Source organism: Mauremys mutica, chromosome 4 (genome assembly GCF_020497125.1).
Source record: "Mauremys mutica isolate MM-2020 ecotype Southern chromosome 4, ASM2049712v1, whole genome shotgun sequence".
In the NCBI taxonomy this organism is placed as follows: domain Eukaryota; kingdom Metazoa; phylum Chordata; order Testudines; family Geoemydidae; genus Mauremys; species Mauremys mutica.
Genome location: NC_059075.1, coordinates 120,620,359 through 120,646,867, shown reverse-complemented (window position 1 = coordinate 120,646,867; position 26,509 = coordinate 120,620,359). Strand labels below are relative to the sequence as shown.

Genomic DNA, 26,509 nt, shown 5'->3' with positions numbered 1-26,509 from the left:
TCTGAGCCTCTCTTGTGCTCGGCAGGCTCTGTCAAGGAAGCTGGCAGGCTGGGCTTCAACTCAGCGAGCCGTGACGCAGAGAACCACAAAGGGAGGAAAAGCAGCCTCTTCCTCCCGGCCCCCTCCCCTTCCCCCTGCCAGGTAGCAGAGCCGGCTGGGGTGCAAACGCCCGCTCGCTCAGCCCCGAGCTCACAGATTCAGACGGGGTGGAGGAGGGAGAGACCCGGCCCGATGGGAGTCCAGCAGCCAGCATTCACCTCGTTGATCTTGGTGGGGATGTGGGGTGAGTACTCGAACTGGCCTCTGCCATTCAGGGACTCAGCATGGCTGCCCTGATCTACAGAGGGGTCCCAGTGTGTGTGAGCGCCCTTCCCTCTGCAGTCAGGGCATGCGGCAATCACACATCTTCTTGCCGCTGCAGGTGTCCAGCCAGGGGAACCAGGGCAGGATAGATGAGGCCCTACTGAACTGGTGCAGAGATGCAGAGATCTCCTAGGTGGTGTGGTAGATTTCACCCTGTCCTAGCTTTGGTTTTCAGGAATGTAAAACAATGGGCTAGAGCCCCAACGGTGTTAAACTGGCATCACTCCATTGGTGCCAATGGGCCCGATCCCTAACCGGTGTAAATCAGCTTTGCTCCATTGGCAGAGCCCCATAAATGAAATCAGCCTGCTATTTAGCACCGCACCTTTTGAATAAAGCAGGGCTCTAAACCATGAAGAAATATGAGGCCGAGCCTCAGCAGGTATAAAAGGGCATTGGCTTCAATGGAGTTCCAGCTGATGTGCACTACCCGGGGATCTGGCCCATTGACTGCAATGGAGCTATGCAAAGTTACACCGCCTGAGGATTGGGTGCAAAAAGCAGTTATGCCATGGCTCCATCTTGTGCAACTGCTGGATCCTCCATCCTTCCCGTTTGTCTATTTATCCACCAGTTGCATCTTGTTGTAATCCTAGATCAGGAGCTCTCTGGGGCAGGAACTAGTCTCTCTCTGTTTGTTTGTTCAGCACTGAATACAACGGCTTTGGTCACTGACTGGGCCCTGTAGCCCCTTCTGCAATACAAATAAGAAGCATAACAACATGCAGAGTGGTAATTTTGTTAGCCCTGTAAAGAGGGTGCGAGCGAGGACTCGAACTAAGGGATAGCAGCATCAGTTTCTCTTGAGTCATTTCAAACGGGATGGGCCGAGCGCCAGTTGGTCAGGAGATTTTCGCCAAAGTGGTGTTTCACCAGAGAATGCTGATTCGTCAAAACTGAATATTTACACGGGAAAGGAAACGTTCTTTGGGATGGTTGCTCAGGTCCAGGATGGAATGTTTGGTCGAAGTGAGAGACAGAGCCCCACCAGGGCGTAGCCAATAGCCTTCCGGTTTGGGCACTTCCCTGCAATGCGATACAACTGATTTCAACTCCTTTATCTGAAAGAGGCAGAGTAGGGATTTAAACCGGCACCTCTCATACACTGGCTGAACACCCTAACCACTGGCTTATTCTGAGGTCTCTCTCCCTGTATATTGTCTGAAAAAATTTGAAAAGACCTCAGCTTTGTCCCAGTACATCACAGGAGCTTTTTTTGAAATCTCAAACACTGTTGCAGGACAGGAAAACCATTTCCCGCCCAACTCTGTTGAGCATATACTGATGCACGTGTCCCAAACACAGGGCGGGCTGGATGGTTGCCCCTCTGTCTCCCTGTCTGGTCTCTCTAAGTGCACCTACAGCAGGTTTTGGACCTCTTGCCCTCGTCTCAGGGTGGGATCTTGCAATTCTTCCACTCTTAGGTCAGGAGCTAGGAACACTGTCCTGCTTACACAAACCACTTCCCATCCTGCAGGCCCCACTGGGCTTGGGGAACCTATGACCAGGTCTAGCGGCCAACAGCCACCTTAAACATAGGATTTTTTATTTAGCAGCTGGAACAAAGCATGAGAGAAAAAGGGATTTGAAATCAACAGCCAGCCTTCGTGCGTGTCTAATTTAGGGCTTACAAGGAGCTATTCAGGAATTCCACCTCAAATTCACACCCTACCTTATTAACCCAGAATAACTCTCATGTGTGGACGAGCCCTTACCTAAGTTCTGCCATCCCACCATGGTGACCAAAGCAGGTCATATTTCCTCAAACACCCCACAGGCTCCCATGTCTCAATCTGGTTCCCTCGCACATCCCTTTTTTAAAGCTTAGACATGCATCCGACGAAGTGGGTATTCACCCACGAAAGCTCATGCTCCCAAACGTCTGTTAGTCTATAAGGTGCCACAAGACCCTTTGCTGTTTTTTTAAACCTTGCCAAGGTTTTTTGCTCCTCAGGAGGTTTATTCCAGGGTTGGTGGGTTTTGGCCCCTCCTGGCTAAACCAGTCCTGAAGGCTCAAAGGGGATCAAGCAAGAGCAACTGGAGCTAATTGCTCAGCATTGTCCCATAATGACTCTTAAGTGGCGAGTGATAGTGACCATCACAAGCCACTTCCTCCTTCCTGCCTGACCCGTGCCAGAAACACTCAGATCAAAATGTCCATGCAGAAAACACCATCCCAATAACGAGGCTAATATAGAATCGCTACAGGGCACGCCATATTCGCCACAGTGCCACTGGGAAACCAGCCCTCCCATTCCCCAGACAGCCCACGGCTTGTGTCCAGATTGCACGGTTGGTCTAACTGAGGTCGTAAGCACCTTAGGGTGAGGAGCGCATACTCTGGAGGCATTGTGCGGAGCCCGCTGTGCTGTCGGTGCTTAACAAATGCATAACAAACCTCCTCATTGATAACAACACCTCGGGGACTAATCCTACCCTGGTCCAGGCTGGGGGACCCAGAGGTGACTCGAGAAGAGGTAAATCTCTAGGTCTTTTCCATCTCTTCTCTCTCTGGGACAACCTGGCTCTAGGTCTTTATTCAGTCCCTGTTAGGGTGAAATTTCTGCTGATGTAGTCCATCAACTTCAATGGGCGTTTGGCCTGAATAGTAATTTAAGGCCTGTAATAAGCCCCCCTCCTCACCCCCGAACACCAGCCAATGAAGAAACAGAGGAGGGACTCTGGAAGAGCAAGGGAAGCGGGGAGACACAGGACTTGGTAAATTAGACTGCTGTACTGAACCAGCCTCTCGGTCCAGCCAGTCTGCAGCTGAGACCCGATGCCTGGGAGGAAGACAAACTGCTTTCCCCTACAGAACGCATCTGTCTGCCAATCACCATGGCATCTAGGCACAAAATACAAGCTCAGGAAGGGCTGTGCCAGAAACAGGGGCCAAACCCACCCAGACAAAGGCATGCATTAGTAGGAGCATTGGCAGCAGGTCGAGGAAACTCATTATTCCCCTCTATTCGGCACTGATGAGGCCACATATGGAGTACTGTGTCCAGCTTTGGGCCCTCCACTGCAGAAAGGATGTGAACAAATTGGAGAGAGTTCAGCGGAGGGCAATGAAAATGATTAGAGAGCTGGAGCATATGTCTTATGAGGAGAGGCTGAGGGAACTGGGCTTATTTAGTCTGCAGAAGAGAAGAGTGGGGGGAGGGGAGATTTGATAGCAGCCTTCAACTACCTGAAGGGTTTTTTAAAAGAGGATGGATCTAGGCTGTTCTCAGTGGCGGCAGATGACAGAACAAGGAGCAATGGTCTCAAGTTGCAGTGGGGGAGGTCTAGATTGGATATTAGGAAAAACTATTTCACTAGGAGGGTGGTGAAGCACTGGAATTGGTTAGCTAGGGAGGTGGTGGAATCTCCAACAGTAGAGGTTTTTAAGACCCAGCTTGACAAAGCCCTGGCTGGGATGATTTAGTTGGGGTTGGTCCTGCTTTGAGCAGGGGGTTGGACTAGATGACCTCCTGAGGTCCCTTCCAACCCTGATATTCTATGATTCTATGATGAAGGAGGGATGTTAAAATCATAGAACTGTAGGGCTGGAAGGGACATTGAGACGTCATTGACTCCAGGCTCCTGTACTGTATCAGAGGGGTAGCTGTGTTAGTCTGGATCTGTGAAAAGCGACAAAGAGTCCTGTGGCACCTTATAGACTAACAGAAGTTTTGGAGCATAAGCTTTTGTGGGTGAATACTCACTTCATCAGATGACATGCATCTGACGAAGTAGGTATTCACCCACGAAAGCTTATGCTCCAAAACGTCTGTTAGTCTATAAGGTGCCACAGGACTCCTTGTCGCTCCTGTACTGTGGCAGGACCACGTAAGCCTAGGGCTCAGTCCATTTTACCCCTTGCCCCCATTTATCTGATACACCTTAGGCTCCTCCCCCTCAAATTTTTTCTCCCACTGGTGCTCAACTACCCTGGAGGCAGCAATCTCTTTGCATGGGACCATACGTTGCCTGCTTTACTCACCCTAGAGGTGCCCAAAGGGGTCAGTGGGGCTCTGCATGTGCCAGTGATGCAAGCCAATTTGGGTTCCAAAGCTCATTGAGTAGCTAAGCCAGTCTTGCAAAAAAACATCAGGCACATTTGCCAACCCAAACACAAAATCTGCTCACGGCCCTGAGCGATGAGAAAGAGAAATCTAACTCTGTCGGACTCACCCCTCAGAAAAATTAAATAAAAAACACAATCGCTGGCGCCAGGAGAGTTGAAATCTGTGAGGCTGCATTAATAAAACACAGTCCTGGCCATCGGAGGCCACTTTGTCCTCCCCACCACTTGTCTGTTCACGCTCCTGCTGTGTGTCATGGATCAGGGCGCCGCTGTGCTAGGCATTGTACAGATGTTGCATGACAAATAGTCCCTGCCTAAAGGCCTGAACTACAGACAGCTTTTGTACGGTCTATCTATTTCATTTAGAGGTGTGATTTTTACCAGCACAAACCCCAGTGTGGACACAGCTATACCAAGCAACAACGAGTCCTGTGGCACCTTATAGACTAACAGATGTATTGGAGCATGAGCTTTCATGGGTGAATACACACTTCGTCAGCACATGCTCCAATATGTCTGTTAGTCTATAAGGTGCCACAGGACTCTGTCACTTTTTACAGATCCAGACTAACATGGCTACCCCTCTGATACTTGACAGCTATACCAATATCAAGTTATCTTAGCAGTTTGTACTTTATTCCCCTTCTCATAAGGGAATAAGCAATGCCGGTAAAAGCACAGTTATGCCGATATAACTATGTCCACACTAGAGGAATTGTGTCCCTTTTAACTACATTGGTATTGTTAAAGTGATACAACTTTCTAGTGTAGACAAGGTTAAATATTGTCTAAATCCTAGACTGTGAGCATTCTGGGGCAACGGCTGCTTTTGCATTGTTTATACTGAGCCTAGAACAATGAGGTCTTGATCCCTGACTGGGATCTGGCAGTGCTATAGCAGCCACACACAATAATAAATCAAGATTAGATGCCTCAAAACTACACTCTAGCTGAACCACAAGATATGGGCTTGATGCAGGAATCACTGGGTGAATCCCATGGTCTCTGTTATATTGGATGATTATAATGGCCCCCTTCTGACAAAATTCATGATAATGATGAAATAAATAAATAGAATCAAATAATAATAAATAATGCTGCAATTAAAATACCTGGGTTCTAGTCCCAGTTCTACCACTGGTCTGCTGAGTGACACAGGGCACGTCACCGCTCTGTGCCTCAGTTTCCCCACCTGTAAAATGGGGATAATGATACTGACCTCCTTTGTGAAGCACTTTGAGCTCGACAGATAAAAAAGCACTAGATAGGAGCTAGGGATTGCTATTATCACGTAGCACTTACAGAGCATTCTGCGTTTCCAAAGGACTGTGCAAACTTTTTTGCCTTCTCTGGACTTTTCCCGCCTCATCTCTGCCTTTCTTACAATGAGGCAGCCAAAGCGGGACACTACTCCCAGAGGGCTGCAATACTGTCTTTGAAACATGTTCAGTCTTCTTTGCTGTGCCTCCTATTCTTAAACGTTGTGTCCATGGGTTTTCTCGACATTCACACAATATCAAGGGAGGGATCATAAAGTCAAACCAGTGTGATATTGGCATCAGACAGCAGAACCTGCAGGGGGAGGAGGAACCTCACGGACTTAGAGCTTCCCAGAGAGGAATTTAACTTGTTGGACAAAATTCGCAAAGTGATTTTTGGATGCCTTGATTTTTGGCTGACCAACTTGAGACACCAGAAAAGGGATCTGATTGCAAGAAGATGGGCGTTCGGCCCTTTCCAAAAATCAGTTCCTTTATGATATCTCAAATTGGCTACTCAAAATCATTAGTCGCTCCTGAAAATCTTGGCCATCAAGTTAAAAACAGTAAATCATTTCAGAGTTGCCCTTCATTGAAATAGTCCCATTCACAGAGCTCTTCAGGTTAAAGTTCCTAAAGTTAGACATTTTTAAATCAGCAGGTCCAGATAACTTGAATCCAGGAGTTTAAAAGAGTTGGCTGAGGAGTTTGCTGGATGATTAATGCTGATTTTTCAGTACATCTTGGAATACAGGGAAAGTTCCAGAAGACTGGAAAAAAGCTAACGTTGTGTCAATATTTTAAAAGATAAATGGGAACCGCGTAATTATAGGCCTGTCAGCATGACATCGATCCCAAGTAAGATAATGGAGGGGCTGATACAGGACTCAGTTAATAAAGAATTAAAGGGAGGTGATATAATTAATACCAATCAACATGGGTTTATGGAAAACGGATCTTGTCAAACTAGCTTGATATCTTTTTTTTTTTTAATGAGATTACAAGTTTGGTTGATAAAGGTAATAGGATTGATGTAATATACTTAGACTTCTGCAAGGCATTTGACTTGGTATCAGAGCCGGCTCTAGGCACCAGCATTCCAAGCATGTGCTTGGGGCAGCACTTTTCAAGGGGCCGCGCTCCGGCTTTTTTGTTTGTTTGCTTTGGCAGCAGCAGTCCGGCCCCCATTTTTAATTTATTTTTTATTTTATTTTATTATTTTTTTGCTTGGGGCTGCAAAAAACCTGGAGCTGGCCCTGCTTGGTATCGCATAACATTTTGATTAAAAATCTAGAAAGAGATCAAATTAAGATGGCACGCATTAAATGGATTAAAAGCTGGCAAATGAGAGGTCTCAAAATACACGTGTCTGATGAAGTGGGTATTCACCCACGAAAGCTCATGCTCAATACATCTGTTAGTCTATAAGGTGCCACAGGACTCTTTGTTGCTTTTTACAGGTCTCAAAATGTAACTGCAAACAGGGAATCGTCATCCAATGGATGTGTTTCTAGTGGGGTCCCACAGGATCAGTTCTTGGCCCTATGCTACTAACATTTTTATGAATGACCTGGAAGAAAATGTAAAATCATCACGGATAACATTTGCAGATGACGTAAAAATCCAGGAGTGGTAAATAATGATGCAGAGAAATCTGGATCACTTGGTAAACTGGGGGCAAGCAGACAATATGTGTTTTAATATGGCTAAATGTAAATTTATACACCTGGGAACAAAGGTAGAAGGCCATCCTTACAGAATGGGGGACTCTATCCTGGGAAGCAGTGACTCTGAAACACATTTGGAGGTTATGATGGATAATCAGCTGAACAGGAGCTCCCATGCGATGCTGTGGCCAGAAGGGTAATGCTATCCTGAGATGCTTAGCTGGGAATCTCAAATAGGAGTAGAGAGGTTATTTTTACCCCTGTATTTGGCACTGGCATGATTGCTGCTGGAATCCTGTGTCCAGTTCTGGTGTCCATAATTCAAGAAAGATGTTGATAAATTGGAGAGGGTTCAGAAAGAAGCCTCAAGAATGATTAAAGAATTAGACCCCAGGCCTTATAGTGATAGACTCAAAGAGCTCAATCTAAGAGCTCAATCTATTTCACTTAACAAGGCAGGCGGCTCCGGCGGACCTTCCGCAGTCATGCCTGCGAGAGGTCCACCGGAGCCGCGGGACCAGCGGACCTCCCACAGGCATGACTGCGGAGGGTCCCCTGCTCCCGCGGCTCCGGTGGACCTACCGCAGTCATGAATATGGAGGGTCCGTTGGTCCCACAACTCGGGTGGACCTCCCGCAGGCACGCCTGCGGATGCTCCACTGGAGCCGCGGGACCAGCGGACCCTCCGCAGGCACGTCTGCAAGAGGTCCCCCTGAGCTGCGGGACCGGCGACCGGCAGCGCGCCCCCTGCGGCATGCCGCCGTGCTTGGGGTGGCCAAATTCCTAGAGCCGCCCCTGCCTACATGAAGGACAAATATTTAATAATGGGTGTTATGTTGTCTGGGGTAGCTCATGATTATGAGTGCCCAGTTCAAGGCAGACTGCCAAAAACGGGGCAGACACCCCACACTGGTGATACGTTCTATCATTAGAGTACTACAATAGTCTTATAATGGATTCACAGACAAACCCCTTAGACTCTCCAGTCTGTCTTGCCACCCAGGCAAGCTGGAATATGTGGCAAATGGTCCCTTACACCAAAATATAAACAAACAAACAAATAAAGAAAGAAAGAAATTACAAAATATTCATGTTACCTCCGGTCCCAAGAGACCAATCACTCACCCAGATCAATTTGTGTCCTAGATCTCACATCAAAGAGAGCGCTCATGGCCAATTCTATAGTAAACTAACTAAAGGTTTATTAGCTAAGAAAAAGGAATGAGAGTTACTGAGAAGTTAAAGCAGGTGAAAATATTGGTTGTCTATTACTACAGAGATGCAGTAATCTGTCAGTTTCCCAAAACTCTCTCAGGGCTACCCAGAATAACTCTGGGGATCTCCATCTTCTTGTTCAGTTATTTTGCCCAGTTAGAATCTAAACAGTCCAGAGATGAAGAATTTTTCCTTGTGTCCATACTTCTAGCTTCTCACAGAAACCAAGCTGACACTTGGGCTCTTTCTTTGATGCCAGAGAGTGAGGAGCACACTTAGAGACTTTGATCTCCGATCATCACACACAGTGACCACTTGCTTTGAAATTAGCACTTTCTTGTTAAAGTTCTTCATTTGCATTCCACACGGTTTCTTTCTCGTTTGAAGGGTTATTTATAAGATTGTCAATTAATCGTAGTTAATTCACACGATTACTTCAAAAAAAAATTAATCGCGATTAATCACAGTTTTAATTGCACTGTTAAACAATAGAATACCAACTGAAATGTATTAAATATTTTGGATGTTTTTCTACATTTTCATATAGATTGTATTCTGTGTTGTAACTGAAATAAAAAAGTGTACAAAAACAAAACAATGTAAAACTTCAGAGCTTACAAGTCCACTCAGTCCTTCTCGTTCAGCCAATCGCTAAGACAAACAACTTTGTTTATATTTACAGGAGATAATGCTGCCCTCTTCTTAGAATCATAGAAGATTAGGGTTGGAAGAGACCTCAGGAGGTCATCTAGTCCAACCCCCTGCTCAAAGCAGGACCAACCCAAACTAAATCATCCCACCAGGGCTTTGTCAAGCCAGGCCTTAAAAACCTCTACTGATGGAGATTCTACCACCTCCCTAGCTAACGCATTCCAGTACTTCACCACCATCCTAGTGAAATAGTTTTTCCTAATATCCAACCTAGACATCCCCCACTGCAACTTGAGACCATTGCTCCTTGTTCTGTCATCTGCTGCCACAGAGAACAGCCTAGATCCATCCTCTTTAAAAAAAACCTTCAGGTAGTTGAAGGCTGCTATCAAATCCCCCCCTCACTCTTCTCTTCTGCAGACTAAGGGTATGGCTACACTGGCGATTTGCAGTACTGGAAAGCCTCCACCAGCGCTGCAATTAGTAAGTGGCCACACCTGCAGGACACTTCCAGCACTGCAACTCCCTGGCTGCAGCGCTGGCCGTACACCTCACTCAGCATGGGGAATAAGGATTCCAGCGCTGGTGCTGCAGCGCTGGTCATCAAGTGTGGCCACACACCAGCGCTGTGATTGGCCTCCAAGGTATAAGGTGTATCCCAGAATGCTTTTATAAATTACTCTCTTTGTTTTGTTATGCAGCCTCTCTTTGTTTTGTTGTGAACGAGCTCCGATCGGAGGAGCTCCGTTGCCGTTGCCGCTTATCTAAAAAAGAAACAGAGCTCCTGTTTGCTGTGATCATCTGTACCTGGCTGTAAACAATCAAATGAGATTGCAGGCAGGGAGGGAATGAAACAGCGGGGAGTCGTGTTGGCTGCAGGCTGTTTGCAATTAAGAGTTAAGACTAAGGGGTTGGAAACATGTTCTGATTTTTCAAGTCAGGAAGCTAAACACACAGTGTTGGCTCCAAAAATCCCCTCTCTCTCTCCCGCCGCTCCCTGTCACACTAGACCCCACTCCACCCCCCTCTTTTGAAAAGCACGTTGCAGCCACTTGAATGCTGGGATAGCTGCCCATAATGCATCACTCCCAGCAGCGCTGCTAATGCTGCAAATGTGGCCACACACCAGCGCTGGTAGCTGTGAGTGTGGCCACACACCAGCGCTGCTCCTACACAGCTGGATGACCAGCGCTGCAAACTACCAGCGCTGCAAACCGTAAGTGTAGCCATACCCTAAATAAGCCCAGTTTCCTCAGCCTCTCCTCATAAGACATGTGCTCCAGCTCCCTAATCATTTTCATTGCCCTCCGCTGGACTTTCTCCAATTTGTCCACTTCCCTTCTGTAGTGGAGGGACCAAAACTGGACACAATACTCTAGGTGTGGCCTCACCAGTGACAAATAGAAGGGAATAATCACTTCCCTTGACTGCTGGCAACGCTCCTACTTTTGTAGCTGGCATTGCAAGGTCATTACATGCCACAGGTCATTCGTTTGCCCCTTTGTGCTTCAGCCACCATTGCAGAGGACATGCTTCCATGCTGATGACGCTCGTTAAAAAAATAATGTGTTAATTAAATTTGTGACTGAGCTCCTTGGGGGAAAATTGTATGTCCCCTGCTGTACTTTACCCGCATTCTGCCATATATTATAGCAGTCTCGGATGATGACCCAGCACATGTGGTTCATTTTAAGAACACTTTCACTGTAGATTTGATAAAATGCAAAGAAGGTACCAATGTGAGATTTCTAAAGATAGCTACAGCACTCGACCCAAGATTTAAGAATCTCAAGTGCCTTCCAAAATCTGATCAGGACGGGGTGTGGAGCATGCTTTCAGAAATCTTAAAAGAGCAACACTCCGATGCAGAAACTACAGAACCTGAACCACCAAACAGAAAATCAATCTTCTCCTGGTGGCGTCTGACTCAGATAATGAAAATGAACATGCATCAGCCCACACTGCTTTGGATTCTTATTGAGTAGAACCCATCATCATCATGGGGCCTAGAATGGTGGTTGAAGCATGAAGGGACATATGAATCTTTAGCATATCTGGCATGTAAATATGTTGCGACGCTGGCTATGACAGTGCCATGAGAATGCCTGTTCTCACTCTCAGGTGACATTGTAAAGAAGAAGTGGGCAGCATTATCTCCTGCATATGTAAACAAACTTGTTTGTCTGAGCGATTGGCTGAACAAGTAGGACTGAGTGGATTTGCAGACTCTCAAATTTTACATTATTTTATTTTTGAACGCAGTTTATTTTGTACATATTTCTATATTTGTAAGTTCAACTTTCATGATAAAGAGATTTCACTACAGTACTTGAATTAACTGAATTGCAAAATACTATTTCTTTTGTTTTTTTACAGTGCAAATATTCGTAATCAAAAATAAATATTAAGCGAGCACTGTATACTGTGTTGTAATTGAAATCAATATATTTGAAAATGTAGAAAACATCCAAAAATATTTAAATAAATGGTATTCTATTATTGTTTAACAGTGCTATTAATTGTGATTCATTTTTTTAATCACTCAATTAATCGTGATTAATTTTTTTAATCGCTTGACAGCCCTAGTTACTTAGTTACAGGGATGCACAAAATGTAAATGTTTGCCATTGCATTATAACAGGATACAGATAAGTGATAACAATGCATGCAGCATCCCATTTGTTTTCATGACGTTCAAACACCAAAGACATTCTTATACATTTAACAATCACTTTGATCTATATTAATACACAAGTGAGTCGGCCTGGCTTCCTGCTCTGCATTTGTAAGTGTTCAGTGAAGCCTGGGGCTTTGGCAAGCAGTGGCACCTGGTCTGCCAGCATCACAATGGGCTCTCCAGTCTAGCAGAGAAAGGTAGAACACGATCCAATGGCTGGAAGTTGAAGCTAGACAAATTCAGACTGGAAATAAGGTGTCAATTTTTAATGGTGAGGGGAGTTAGCCAGTGGAACAACTTACCAAGGGTTGTGGTGGATTTCTCCATTGCTGACAGTTTTTAAATCAAGACTGGATGTTTTTCTAACAGATCTGTTCTAGGAATTATTTTCTAAGGCCTGTGTTGTACAGGAGGTCAGACAAGCTGATCACCAGTGAATCTATAAAGTCACGCTAGTGCGGACGGCCTGCCCAAGACCCTATGTCCTATTTATATTCTGTGTTAAGGATACTATTGGCCAGATCTTCAGCTGAGGTAATATGAGGTAATATGAGTCTTCATATTAATAGCAAAAATCTTGAGCTACAGTCAAGCCAGGGAAAACAAGGCTAGGATGCACAAGAGATCAGAGCGTATCCTTCCTCCAGAAATCTGAAATGCTAATAGACTAGATCACAGCAGTTCGGACTGAGGTCTGGTAGTGATTTTTTAGTGTGCGTCCAAAAAGAAATTACCTGTGAATTCAACCAGTCGATCGGTCCTAAATATTATTGCGAATTTACACCGGCTGTGGATCAGGTACAAACAGCCATTCTGTATCATGGATCCATCTTTTTCTGATACCTTGTCCTCTATACAATCTCTCCCCTATTTGTCAATCCACTGATTGCATCGTGTTATAATTCTAGATTGTACACAAGGATCATAATAACAACAACCATTTCACAAGAGCCAGGAGCTTAATGATATTTGCTTATAAAAATACATGACAATATTCTACCGTGCTGGGCCCAACAGCTACAGCTTACGCTGGTGTTACAGTGGCACTGTCAGGCCTTTATTGCAGATTACAGAGCTGGTTTTGATAAGGGTTTAAAAGCACAGGTTTACTCTGAAAAGTGACCATATAGCTATAATGGGCCAGATCCCCACCGGTTGTAAATCAGCATGATTCTATTGGAGCCAGTGAGCCAGATCCCCAGCTGGTGTAAATTGGCCATAGCTCAATGGGAATTAACAAATCAATGCACCCGATTCTCAGCTGATGTAGATCACCCTACTGATCTCAGTAATGGACTACTATCTTCTTATTCCACAGCCTTTCTCTGGCCCCATGTCCTTTTCATCTAAGTAGCCCATGAGACTGGAGCCCATCCGCGTGCGTGAGACACTCTGACCATTCTTTCTACCATGCATTGTCGTACATTAGATCAGAGTCAGACTCCTCTCCCCAAGCCTGATCTCCTCCCTCACTTCCATGAGCTCCTGGTGCACCACCACCAGCTGTACTAACCCAGCGAAGTCTGTGTGCTCTACAGATGTCCTTACTTCGCTGCTTCCTCAAGATCATGGCTGGTGAGGGCTTCCTGGTGATATTCCAGAAAGAGCCCTTGGGGTAGGAACCGCCTGCACTGCACAGCTTCCCACCAGCTTCAGTAGCACACGGCGAGGCAGAGAACGCATTTAGTTTTACTGGAGCCTCGCCATCCTTCTTTCAGCTCCTCCTCCCCCCAGCCTTTGGTGATCGCTGAAGGTGCTGGAGCTGCTACCATCTCGCTCCAAATGCTTTCAAGCAAGCTGGGCCAGATTTCCTTTAAAATGGGGTTTACAGACATGAACATGATCCCACTGGGGTGCTGGCAGGGCTTGTGCCCAGGGCCTTCAGCACTAAGAACACGAGCTGCAGGAGTGAATCCTCCCTCTAGAAGCAGGACCAGACTCATAAAGGTCTGTAGGCCAGCCATTGGCAGGGCATGTGCCACACACTGAGAGGCAGGTTGGGCTAGTAGATAGGGCCCCAGATGGGGACTCAGGAGATGTGACACTTCTCGGGGGTTTCCAGGGTTGTGAGGCACCTCTCCTCCACCTGCCCTTAGCATGAGGAAGCCTTGTCTGTGCCTGCCGGGGATCAGCCCCCTGACTCCACCGCCCACAGGCAACACAAGCACTGCCCTCTCAGTCTACACAGCCCCACTGTCCCCGTGCAGGTTAGCACCCGCCAAGTCCCTGTGAGCATCTCCCTGGAGTGCCCAGCCCTCGGTCCACTGGACACTCACAGAATTCGCACAGCTGCTGTTCCCAAAGGAACAGTACCCCGCAGCTTCCCAGTTACGCCTCAGATCACTGCTCGGCTCAACTCACAGCACGTCGATACGTTTATAGGGGAATCAAGGATAAGTGTATTTAACAAGGAACAGAGGTTCAAGTCATAGCAAGTAAGTAGAAATACTGGAAACAATTGGTTACTTGTCAAATAAAACCATCTCCTGCTGTCCAGGCCTAGACTTTACTAACACGACACTTTTCTGGCTCACGAAGTTTAGTTCACTCAGAGTCTTTCTCCCAGCACCTAACAGCCAGGCCAGCTAAACAAGCATGCTGGCGGCTTGTCCCCTAGGTGATGGATAACAGGAGTACCTCTGTACCCCCAGATAGAGTTCCAACAATCCAGTGTCTTCGCTTGCAAATGGGGTACTCCCCTGCTGCTTGTTATTTCCTGTCTAGAATCAACCCTGGAGACTTGGCTATCTCTTGATTAGCATTCGGCTCAGCCTGTAAATAGTTGTTCATTGTGAAGCAAACAATACCCAATTCGCATAGAGCAGGTAGATAAGTGTCTCCTGCTGGAAAGAAGGTTGTTTGTCACCTTTTGGCGACTGGCCCCAACTCACAAACCCGAAGAGCATAATTTTCAGAATATATACACAGCGCCTTATGTATTATCCACACCTACATTTCACAGTGGTGATGCTGATCAGCGTGATGCAAGCTTTCAGCAGAGCCCTTACATGATGCCCTTTGAGGCACTATTATGTAGACACCAGACCCCGGGGATTCCTGGAGCCCTTATGCACCCCTGTGCCCATTCCCAGTGGGCATCAAGAGGGTGCTGCCTCACACCTGGCTTCTATCCCCAGCTCTGACCTTCTGCGTGACCTGGGGCAAGTCCTTTCCCCTCTCGTGCCTCCCCTCCCACCCTTTGTCTGTCTTGTCTGTCTAGACTGTAAGCATTTCAGGGGCAGAGACTGTCTTTCACTGTGTGTCTGTACCATGCACCACAGGGCCCCAGTCTCCACTGGGGCTTGAGGTGCTTTTGTAACATAAATAAATAATAATTAAACAGTGGATCAGAAAAGGCCCCAGACATGGAAGGAGCGGCAGCTCTATCACTCAGGACATTTAAAACAGGCTTGAGATAGGGAACGATTCTGTACTGACCTCATTGGGCCCTAAGAAATCCTTTGCTGAGGCCTGATAGTCTGTGCTTAGCTCCGTTGCGAGAGGGTATAGTTTGTGGTGTGATGGTTTTATTGAAGGATAGCGAAGGCTCTTCCAAAAATGTTGCAGGGATGGACAGAAGATGCAGAGGACACTTCTAGCAGGAAATGTCCCTCAGGGGAGCATAGTTTAGAACCAGGTTTGAGAAGTAGGTTTGAACTGAAGTAATGGCTGCCCTGCCCACCTCACTTCTCCTGACAGTCTCTTCTCTTTGCAGTGACCTCCTGCCTCGGTGGTGAAGGCCAGAACCCTGCAGGTCAGTGCATCTGTTGAAGCCTCTTTCAAGCCACGTTGATCTTGGATATAAAATAAAATCCAATCAGACAGCCATCAGTTACTTAGCTTGTCAGCAAACGGCTTAGTGTTCTACGGTACCATGAGAGAGACATGCTGGGTTCCCAGCCCTGATGTGGACATGTCCCCAGGATGTCATTGCAGCAAGGGGTTAGCCAACCAGGCACAGCTCCCCCCTCGTAGCCCTGAGAAATCTTTGCGGGGGGGATTGAGTGAAGGAACCCGGGCTTCGATGACTATACTTACCCTAAACACCTCGGGGGCACAGAAGCCTCAGCTACAGAAGGGAAGTTTTGCAAAAATTTCCCATCATTGCAAACAGCTTCACTGAGGACAGCGATGTTGGTAGCTTTAATGCAGACATACTGCTAACTGCCACGGGGCTTTTAGCAACATGTCTTCTATCGCTGATCAGCCCCAGGCGAATCCACCTGGCAGCCCATCTATCCCAAGGTTCCCAGTATTTTAACACCATGGAGCTGCAACAGCGTCGGCAACGCTGCTCTAGTATAGACCAGCTAGCCAGGCAGGCTGTCTCCCCATGCATACTAGTGTGTCTACACACTCAGAGACACACACACACACTTCTACACATCTGAGAGTCACACAAACAAACGAGCACCGTTTCCTTCCTGCTCTGCTTCGCAAAACACCTGCTGACATTTCAGACAGCACTGGAGCAAAGGGAACTAACAGGAGACAGAGTGAGTTTATATGGGGATAATTAACATGCATTCACTAGCCTACTGTAAAATCCTAGTAGGGGCAAGGCACCTGTAGCTTTTATAAGGTTCAGGTCAGCACTAGAGCTCCGTGAATTTTTTTTTTTTTTTGTGAATAGTAAATTTACAGAAAAGTGCATTTTTCAAGGCACCAGAACCATTCACAAAATTGGGTCACATTTGGTAAATAGTGTTGGCTGAAAAAATGATTTTTTTTAAAATGTCGAAACAGTCCATTTTAGCCATTTCAAAATGATGTTTCATTTCAAATGGTTTGCGGTGTTGTTGTAGCCGTGATGGTTCCAGGATATTAGAGAGAGATGAGGTGGGGGCGGTAATAGCTTTTATTGGATCAACTTATGTTGGTGAAAGAGACAAGCGTTCGAGCTCACACAGAGCTCTTCTTCAAGTCTGAAGATCTGTGTAAGCTCAAAAGCTTCTCTCTCTCTCACCAACAGAAGATGGTCCAAGAAAAGATATTATCTCCCCCACCTTGTTGCATTTCAAAGTTTAGCTAAAACAAAGGGTGAAAAACACTCAAAAAGGAAAATTAAAAAAAAATCATTTGGGATCGAATGAAACATTTAGTTTAACCTGAAATGAAACAAAAACTAAACAAAATGTCATTTGGGGTCAAACAAAATGCTTCAAATGACCTGAAAAGATGTGTTGCTGTTTCGTTTCAGCAAGAAAAAACAACAAAATTTGGTTTCAGTTCAAACCAAACTGATTTTTTTCCTGACTGTTTCAGTTCAGACCACAGACTGAAAAATCAATGATTTGCTCAGCTTCAGTCAGTCTTGCATATTTAAAAACTACAGTGCCCTGACTCCACTGGAATTGTACAGCAGGGGAGCTAACATGTACTAGTTATCCTGCCATAAAACACACACTTTTTTGTGGCAGAGAAGACAAAGCTAAAGAGAGGGAGACAGACACAAGGGGAGAGAGAGGAGATATTTCCTAAACACTGCTCTTCTAACATGCTGTTTTACTTTCTCAGAAAAGTGGGGCATGAGACTCACAGGCTCTGGCTGCAGATGTTCGGGCCTGCTGGAGGTTAAACATAGTGGCAGCTGGGCAAGAGTTTGTAGCAGTGTTTGGAACCAGATTACAAAAATGGTCTGTGCAGAGCTGGGCTGTGGCTCCCCCTCCTCTGAGGTTCTCCAACTAGACTCAAAGCAGAAATTCATGGAAAGGATGATGCCGAACTGCCGGGCGAATGGGACTACCCTGAGGAACTGCCGCTGGGAGAAATCCAATTGCACGCAGGATGCCACCGTGGTTTGCAAAGGTAGGTCTCATCTTCCCCTTTGTGGTGTATTGAGGACTGTATTGGAATTACAAGCTACCACTAAGAGCAGGGGAACAGATGTTCTTGGTCCTGCTTGCAGTCGGAGTCAGGCAGGAAAGAGCCAGCTTAAAGCAAGGTGGGTGAGTTGTGTCTCGCTGCCTTAGGGAGCAGCCTGTGTTCTCTCTGTGTTTTTGAGTTTTCGTGTACTATGTTCTGAATTCTAAGAAATAAAGTAGAATTACACTGCAACCTTCCAGCAAGAGAATTTATCTTTTTTATTTAATTTCTTTCTGTGTCTATTCAGTGAATATAACACCCTTCCTGACTGCCTCCCTTAGGACTTTTGCCTGGGGCTGGGTCTGCACCCTACTAAAACATTTTGGAAATCCTTATCATTTCAGAACCGGAAAAAACCACCACTGCGCCACCACCAACAACTACACCAGAACCCACCGGTAAGGAAACTCCACACATCCAGGTTCACCAAATCCAGTCAGATCCACATTCACTCTTCTGATAGAAATGGTTGCAAGTTACCATAGTTATAGGTGATCATTAGCAGAGATGATGCAAGAAATGAAAGGAGTCCCTTGGTGAAATTAACATCTAGCAAATCAAAGCAAATGCTTCTTTGCACAGTGAGACATCTATCTGTGGAACTCACTGCTGCAGGAAGCCATCTGTGTATGGGTTTTTAAGAGAGCCAGATGATCTTATGATGGATAATAACATTTGTAGGGAGGCCAGCTAAAACGTGGTAATTGTACCTCATGCTTCAGGGGCATAAACAGATCCCTCCTGGGCCTGGAATATAATTCCCCTTTCCCACCCCAATGAACAGCACTGCACATTGGGCAAGATGGATTATGGGGGTTTCACCTGTCTTTGAAGCATCAGGTACAGGCTGCTAGTGGAAACACAGTACTGGACTAGGTGCACAGTTGTCTGAACTGGTGCAGCAGGAGGCTGGATACTGAACTCCATGGATCAAGGGTCTAATCTAGTATGGCATTGGCAGGGGGTGAGATAGGAGACAAAATAGGCCAATGGTCTGTTATGGTAGAGCAGGGGAGGGAGCAGTAATCCTAAATTACTCTGATTATTACATAGATAGATCTGTATGGTGATGATAGATAGTTCCATTACCTTTTCAATTTAATGGGCATTTGGGTGATTTAATTTCAATTATTGATGAAAACTCTGCTCAGGAACTGAACTACCCCACAGGGTCACAGCACCCCGCTACTGCTGAGCAGATGTGGGCTGGAAAACACCCCCAACAGCTGTTCCCATTGTGTCAGGTGTAGATGAGAAGCTGGAATAAGGAAGGTGGTGGGGAGGGATATGCTATCAATGCAGGTACGTGCCCCCAGTGGGATTTCACTTAACCACTGGGCCCAAGCTGTCTCCTAACAATCACCCACAGCTGGACTCTACCAGGGTACACCTATCAAATGACTAGGGAGAGAAAACACCAAAATACTCCCCTGGTGAATGTGACCAAAAAAAGCAGCAGAAAGGCATCCCAGGGCCTTTATCGCAAGCAATGTTGGTAAGTTATGTGCCATGGTGTAGAGATGGTGTCACTGTCTGTAACAATCCCCTTCTCTTGGTCCTTCTCCCAGGCTCCCCCAGGTTGCAGCTGGTAGATGAGAGGTTCCACTGCTCAGGGTTTGTGGAGCTCTACATGGGAGGCCACTCGGGAACAGTCCAGTCAAGTCCTAAAAACACGATGGAGCTGGCCCGCTGGGTTTGCCCGAAGGTGGGCTGTGGTGATGCCTTAGACCAGAAAGAGTGGCCTTTCTTCATGAAAAATGAAAGTAGGCATCTACCTGTCCGTTGGGAGATGGTGGCATCATGTGGAAGTGACTCTATCCCAGACTGTTTCAAGAGAACCAGGAACTCTCAGGACAACCTCCCAGCCTTTGTCATCTGCTCCGGTGAGTGAGTCCATTTTAGGACAGCCACATCAAGTTCCTTTTCGCTTTCCTCTCCTACCATGTTTCACCTTTACTCCTGTGAACTCTAAAGAGGCCAATCCATCCCAGCAGCCCAGCTGTTGCACGAGGTGGGCAGAGGGGACTCACTCCATTGGCAGCCTGCATGGCCATGAACCTAGTGTCAGATTGTGGTACAACATTTCTAGAATGGCAAGGAAACTCCTCAGAAATATCCCCCTCTCTTCTATCTCCACGCCTACTGCTGGCCTCTGCTGCCTGGAACTGCCAGCAATTTTGACCCTCAGCTCTTCTTTTCCTCCCTCATCCCTTAGTCTGCAAATCTAAAAGTGTCAAGATTGGCATCACCTTTCCACACAATGGCATCCTCTGCATTAGCCTCAGAAATGCCGACTGTCAGTCAAAATTATTACCGAGTTTATTTCTAGTAACAACTACTTCTGACCCTGAGAATTTTCATACTCTTGGGGTGAGAACAGTGCAAGCCAATGAAATGCAACTACAAATGCAATGCAATAGGTTAAAATGCAATACAGTGCAAATATAATATAAATACCCTGCAGCACAACACATGGCCACGCAATGCCATACGATGCAATGCTATTGAAACCATAGATAGCATCCATTGCAATGCAAGGCCATATGATACAATACAGTGCAATTAATATCCCATATGATGCAGTACAATACTGCTTTACTAATACTCTGAACTTCTCTAGCCACTTGTAGATGAGGATTTCCAAGCACTGTTCACACATTAATTAACCCTTATAATTTCCATATGAGTCATGACTATTGTCCCCATTTTACAGGAGACAAAACCGTAGACTTGCCCCAGATCACACAGTGAGTCAGGATTAGAACTCGGAGCACCTGCTACCCCAGCCTGGGGTCTAACCAACAGACCATGACATCACTGGAATGGATAGGAATTTAGTGCAGTACCACGGGCTGTGAAATGCAGCAGTGAATGGGGTGATTTCCATGGCCATGTACATCACACAAAACACTATTAACTTGCAACATTAGATATCAAATGCACTGGAACCCCATCAGGCTGCCCATTGTTATTAATTATTTGTATAACAGCAGCACCTGAAGGCCTCATAGGAGATCAGGATCCCATTGTGCTAGGTGCTGTATAGACACATCATGAGAGACAGCTCCCACCCCCAAGCGCTTCCATTCTCACTGCACAGGACAAAGGATGGGAGGGGACACAGAAGTGAAGTACCTTGTTCACAGTCACCCAAGAGGTTAGTGGCAGGGATGGGAACAGAATCCAGGTCTCCTGAGTCTCAGGCTAGTGTTCTACCCACTAGTCCACATTGCCTATAGTCAGCTGGGTCATTCAGACATCCACTCACCATGTGGTCTCACCAATCCCTGCTTGTCTCCCCCACAGGTTTCCAGCCAAGGGTGATGCGAGGGCTTGGGGACAGCCAGAGCCCCTGCGAAGGGGTCATGAAGGTGTTCCATAAGGGGAAATGGGAAGTTCTGTGCGATTCCAGTTCATGGAAGAAATCTAGAGAGGAGCAGGTGTGCCAAGAGCTGCAGTGCGGGAAGCTCTCCTTGAGCGTCCAAGTCCCAGGTGCCAAGACACGGGGAATGTCCTGCAGCCAAGAGCACCTCCAGGAGTGTTCCACTTTCAAAAGAGCAACCTGCTCCAAAACCAGAATCACGTGTAAGCCAACACAGGTTCTTTTGTGTTTTAGAGAGGTGCTTATCCCTAACGGGATGGGACCACTTTACATCAGGAAACAGGTCGGTGATGACACTTTGGCTAGGTCATCCATGGGGATGGAACACAGGATCTCTGGAGCTCACATGAGCTGCTACTCTTAGGCTAAAGAACTAATGCCATTAGCCTGGCAGCAGTAGCAGACTCATAAATCTTTTATGTGGACTAGCCCTTCAAAGGCAGGGCCGCCCAGAGGATTCAGGGGGCCTGGGGCAAAGCAATTTTGGGACCCTCTTCCATAAAAAAAAGTTGCAACACTATAGAATACTATATTTTTGAGGGGACCCCTGTAGGGCCCGGGGCAAATTGCCCCACTTGCCCCCTCCCCCCCTCTGGGCAGCCCTGTTCAAAAGGGACAAATTGACATGTGACTGATGTACTAAGGAATGGGGAGAAAGAGAAATTTGCCTGATCTACAATCAACCTTTGCAAGTTGCTGGGGTTGGAAATTGGGTAGAAGGTGGTGTTTGGGGGCAGAAGATGTGAGTTGAGTGAGGTTTGCAATCTAGATTGTGAGCTTGGGAGCGGCTTCGTATGGGGATTTTGGGTTATAATTGAGTCTTTGAGGCTAAGTGGAGGGATTGGGGTTTAAGGTGGGACTCTTCTCCTAGGGATCACCAAAGGCTAAGCTGTCAAACCTGTCCAAAGCACAGGCATTTTTCTGGAGAGATGGGAATTAATCAGTAACTGCAGCTCCTTTTCCCAGGCCAGAATTTCAAGCCAGCTGGGGTGGGAGCAGGAACCATTGTGAGCATTCTCCTGGCTCTGATCCTCCTTGGAGTTCTCATCATTATCTGTGGACCTCCCGCCTTCAAGAAACTACAGATAAAATGTATGTGACAAACTCTTGCTGTAGGTGTGAGACCACTGATCCTCTGGCCCTTATACCATAACATGTCTGACTCCCTCAGCTTCACTCCTCCAAGGAGTCTAGGGCAAGTTCTCATCTCACTCACACAGCTGGGAGTCACTGTGCCTCTAGCTCCTATGTCTATTTCCCATCTTCTTCTCTCCCTCTTTTTCTCCTAGTCTCGCTCTCTCTCTTCCTCCTGCTCTGCTGCTGGCTGTCTTCCCATGTCCTCTCCTTCCTTCGGCCTCTTTCCCACTCCATCGCCTCTGGAGCGGTGGCATCCCAGAGCTACATTGGCTGATGCATTGCTCTTAAACAAATGGAGTTTTATATGTTGTTCCTTTGAGGATTCAGGAGACACACGCACGTTTCTCCTGTTGATCTTGTACAGCAATTTTTGGAAGGTGAGTTCCTGAGGCAGAGGAGTTTGGAGCTGTCCCTTTCCCACTCTTTGAAACACACCACAAATGCCTCTCCTCGGGATCCATAATTGTCTAGTCCACACAATTCAGGCAAAATAAGAAAGGAGTTCAGAATGGAAAAGCCTCTTGAATCACCCAGTGTTGTGTATTTCACAGGCTCCTGAGAGGCTTAAACATGGAAATAACACAAAGGATCAGCCAGGCCCTGTCTTGTCCAAATGATTTCTAGCACCTCAAGTGCTTAGCCAGGAAGCAGAGGGATTATTTGATGTGGCTCATGGGACTAGGAGGAGACAAAAGGGAAATTAAGGCAGAACATCCAGAAAACTCTGCTCCGGACAGTGAGATCAATCAGGATGGGGAACAGTCTCCAAGGAAACCCCCATTGCTGGAGCTGTGTGAAATCCAAATGGACAAAGCACTAGAAAATGCATTCTAGGGACAACCCTGGGACAAGCTGATCTAATGGGGGCTCTCCAGCCCCTAGTGCCTGTGATTCTGTGATGCGTATAAAATGACAGATAGGTCTGTGCCCATCTAACTTCACCCTTCCCTCCTCCACCCCACTTTCCTCTTCCTCTCCTTGCAGACGCCAAGAAGCAGCAGCGCCAGTGGATAGGCCCAACTGGATTACAGCAAAACGGTAAGGAGCAAGCACAAGACAGAGGCAGGTCTCTGCAGGTCACCCCTAACACTCTCATCTCTTCAGCTTCCTCTGAAGCATCTGATGTGCTGCTGCGGTCAGTTTGATCTCAGGCACACAGGCCCCCTGGGCTCCGCAGCTCAGCAACAGGATGGCTATTGTTCAGCCTGGGGGTTAAGTGGTTTACAGCCAACAACCACCCCAGGTGCTGAGGTTTCCCTCTGGTCCCACCATTTCACCACCTTCATTCAGGCTGTCTGAATGCTCGCAAGCCCAGAAAACAGCCCAGGTACAAGATGTGTCTGAAGCGGAAAATAAGGCCGAGGCCTCAGGTACATCATGTGTGACAGGGCTCTGAGACAAAAGATCCTATCCAAGCCCTTGAAATGTTACTAAGTATCCCAGAACACTGTATAGAAAAGGATCGTACACCCACCTCTGAGATGCAGCCATCTCTGGGGTGGAACACAGCAGCATTGTACAGCTTTAAGGAGGCGCAGTGAAGGATAATCTCTCCCATTGAAACTGCTGGGAGTTTTAGGCAGGGAGAATGTCATCACCCAGCTTAAATGACATGGGGATGTTAATGACCACAAGTGGTCAGGACTGGAGCTTTATACCTCAACCAAAAGGCAGCACCTCCAGCAATACAACACCCCCTCCTCACCAGACTAGTGGCCAGTTTCATACTTGCTCAGAAGGAAAAACGCCCCCTATTGATCACTTCTTGCAGGACTGTAATTCTTAGCACCACGCATGACTCACTGTTATCACTTCGCGTAGTGCAGCATCCCACCCTGGGCCCATGCTGACTCAATGGTTCTTTAGTGACTCAGATGGGATAGTTGAGTCACACTCCAATTCCAGTGGCACGGTACACACTTCCACCGCGTTCCCGCGCTGGTTCAGTTCTTACTCAGCCCCGCTGACTCACAAACGCTGGCCTGTTTGGGTTTGGGAGGTGCTACCGGCAGTTGGCGAATGTGGGTGAGGAGTTTCAACCACGACTTTGGGGGAAAATGTTGAAAGAAGACTCAATGTGTTGGTTAAACAATAAGACAATTCTGCAGCTCAAAAGGAGAGGGAGTAGGGATGGTCTAGGTATACTTAGTCCTGCCTCTGCGTGGGGGGACTGGAGCAGATTCTTACATTGCTACGATTCTACCTTAAAGATGCAGTGACTAACAATTCTCCATTGTGCTGCCATCTAGTTTCATTCCACCGCAACAGCACTGTTACTCTCAGGCCCCGTCAGGAAGGTCAAGGTGCACAGGGCGAGGACAACGACTATTCTCAGACCCCTAAGAAGAACTCCTACCTTTCGGCTTATCCAGGTAAGAGACAGCACCGTGTATAGTGACCAGGTATGGCACAAACGAAGAAGCGGACAGGCAAGAACAAGAGATCAGGAAAGGGAGACAGTCAGGCCTGCTTTGCAGAGATGGAGTACAGTGTTTCCCTAGAATAGAGTGGGAATCGCTCTATAGAGGTTCTTCTTCTGGCTCTTCCACTCTGTAGCTTCAGGCAGATCAGGTAAACTGTCTGTGCCTCAGTTTCCCCATCTGCAAATGAAGGGGAATAACCACCATTGTGACAGCTGGTTGAAAGGCACTTATGTGAATGCATGATGTAGTTGTTACCTCTTATGATTTCTGCATGACTTAAGAGGTACTGTGGATGGAGGACCTGATATTCATTCCTACATCCCTGGAACCCCTCACAGAGGTCATTAGACCTTGATCTCTGGCTGTGTAGTGAAGACAGTGATGGTTTCTTCCTTTTACAGCTCTGGAAGGGGCCATCAGGTCTTCCAACCCTCCAGACAACTCCTCCGACAGTGACTATGACTTGCATTCTGCTCGGCGACTTTAGCCTCTTTCCCTCAGGTAAGCCATTCCCTAACCTTGGCACTGTATCGCCAGGCTGAGCCATTCCCAACTCACGTCATCACCAAACCCAAGGAGGGGAGGGGAGACACAGGAGAGCTGAATCAATCGCTGTATTTGCGCTTCTCAAACTCTGGCAGATGTTAAGTGATTTTCTACGTGGTTTGTTTTCTTGCCCTGCAGACAGAGGTGGAAATCTGGCAACTGGAAAAACTGACAGAAGAGAAGAAAAAAAAATACCTGAGACGATCCTGCACTGGAATCATTTCCGTGTTACTACATGCAGCTGTAATGGCTTTTCCCACACTGCCAGAGACAGAAGATGGGGAAGTCAGTGCAGCCCCAAATTACACATCCCTTTCCATGCATAGGGGCAAAGAGAATCAGGATGTCTGCCTTCGTTTCCCCCCAGTGACCTTTGGCAAGTCACTTAGGCCTAACATGTCAAAAGCACCCATAATTGTGCAGGTCTCTATTTTTTGGTGCACAGCTTCAGACCCACCGGGCTTAATTTTCAGCCGTATTGAGCACTCACAGCTCCAGCTGAAGTCAATGGGCTTGTGTGTTTCATGCTAGGCAACTAAAATTTGGGGCACCCATAATCAGTGGATTTAATTTTTACATGTTGGCCACTAACCTCTGTATTCTATTCTATTCGGGTTCTTGTATTATGCCCATCACTATGGTATGTGAGCACCTTCCTATGACAAATTCATCTAGCATTCCTCGCTTGTGGTTTCTTCTCCATTCCTCTCACTCGGAGGAAATTTGTGTGCGTGTTTAAGTTGATTTGTTGTTGTTTGTTAAGGGCAAGCAAGTGTAAGAATTGTGTTTTACATTTGGGCTGTGAAGTGGTGATGTTTGTTTACTTAAGATATGTTTACATAAGCTTTAGTGTAGATCCTTCCAACATTAATGGAAGGGTTTTTTCCATTGATGCAGTTAATCCACCTCTCCGAGAGGCAATAGCTAGGTCGACAGAAGAATTCTTTCATCCACCTAGCTAAATCTACAGTGGGGGTTAGGTCAACCTAACTATGGTGTCTGGGGTGCAAAATTTTTCTCAGCCCTGAGCAATGTAGCTAGGTTGATCTAATTTTTAAGTGTATACCAGGTCTTAGTCCCTGGAGGAGTGGACTGTAGAGTCTCCATGCCTGCTCTTGCAATCTAAATCAGTCGAATACTTCACTATCTTCCAAGGATATTGTGAAGCCAACTTCATTAATGTCTGCGAGGTGCTCAGATACCAGGGTAATAAGCACCATGGAAAAGATTATGAATAAATTGTCTTCTTACATCA

General features: G+C 46.7%; 1 protein-coding gene across 1 annotated transcript; it reads left to right on the top strand.

Moving 5' to 3' along the window:
* The first annotated feature begins 148 nt into the window (after positions 1 to 148).
* On the top strand, positions 149 to 26,509 carry CD5 (CD5 molecule). The gene is made up of 11 exons (XM_045012392.1): positions 149 to 283; positions 15,617 to 15,655; positions 17,419 to 17,709; positions 18,111 to 18,164; positions 19,335 to 19,649; positions 21,073 to 21,351; positions 22,115 to 22,240; positions 23,270 to 23,323; positions 24,535 to 24,657; positions 25,110 to 25,209; positions 25,393 to 26,509. The coding sequence occupies exons 1-10, from the start codon at positions 232 to 234 to the stop codon at positions 25,193 to 25,195; spliced, it is 1,419 nt and encodes a 472-aa protein (XP_044868327.1). The 5' UTR covers positions 149 to 231; the 3' UTR covers positions 25,196 to 25,209; positions 25,393 to 26,509.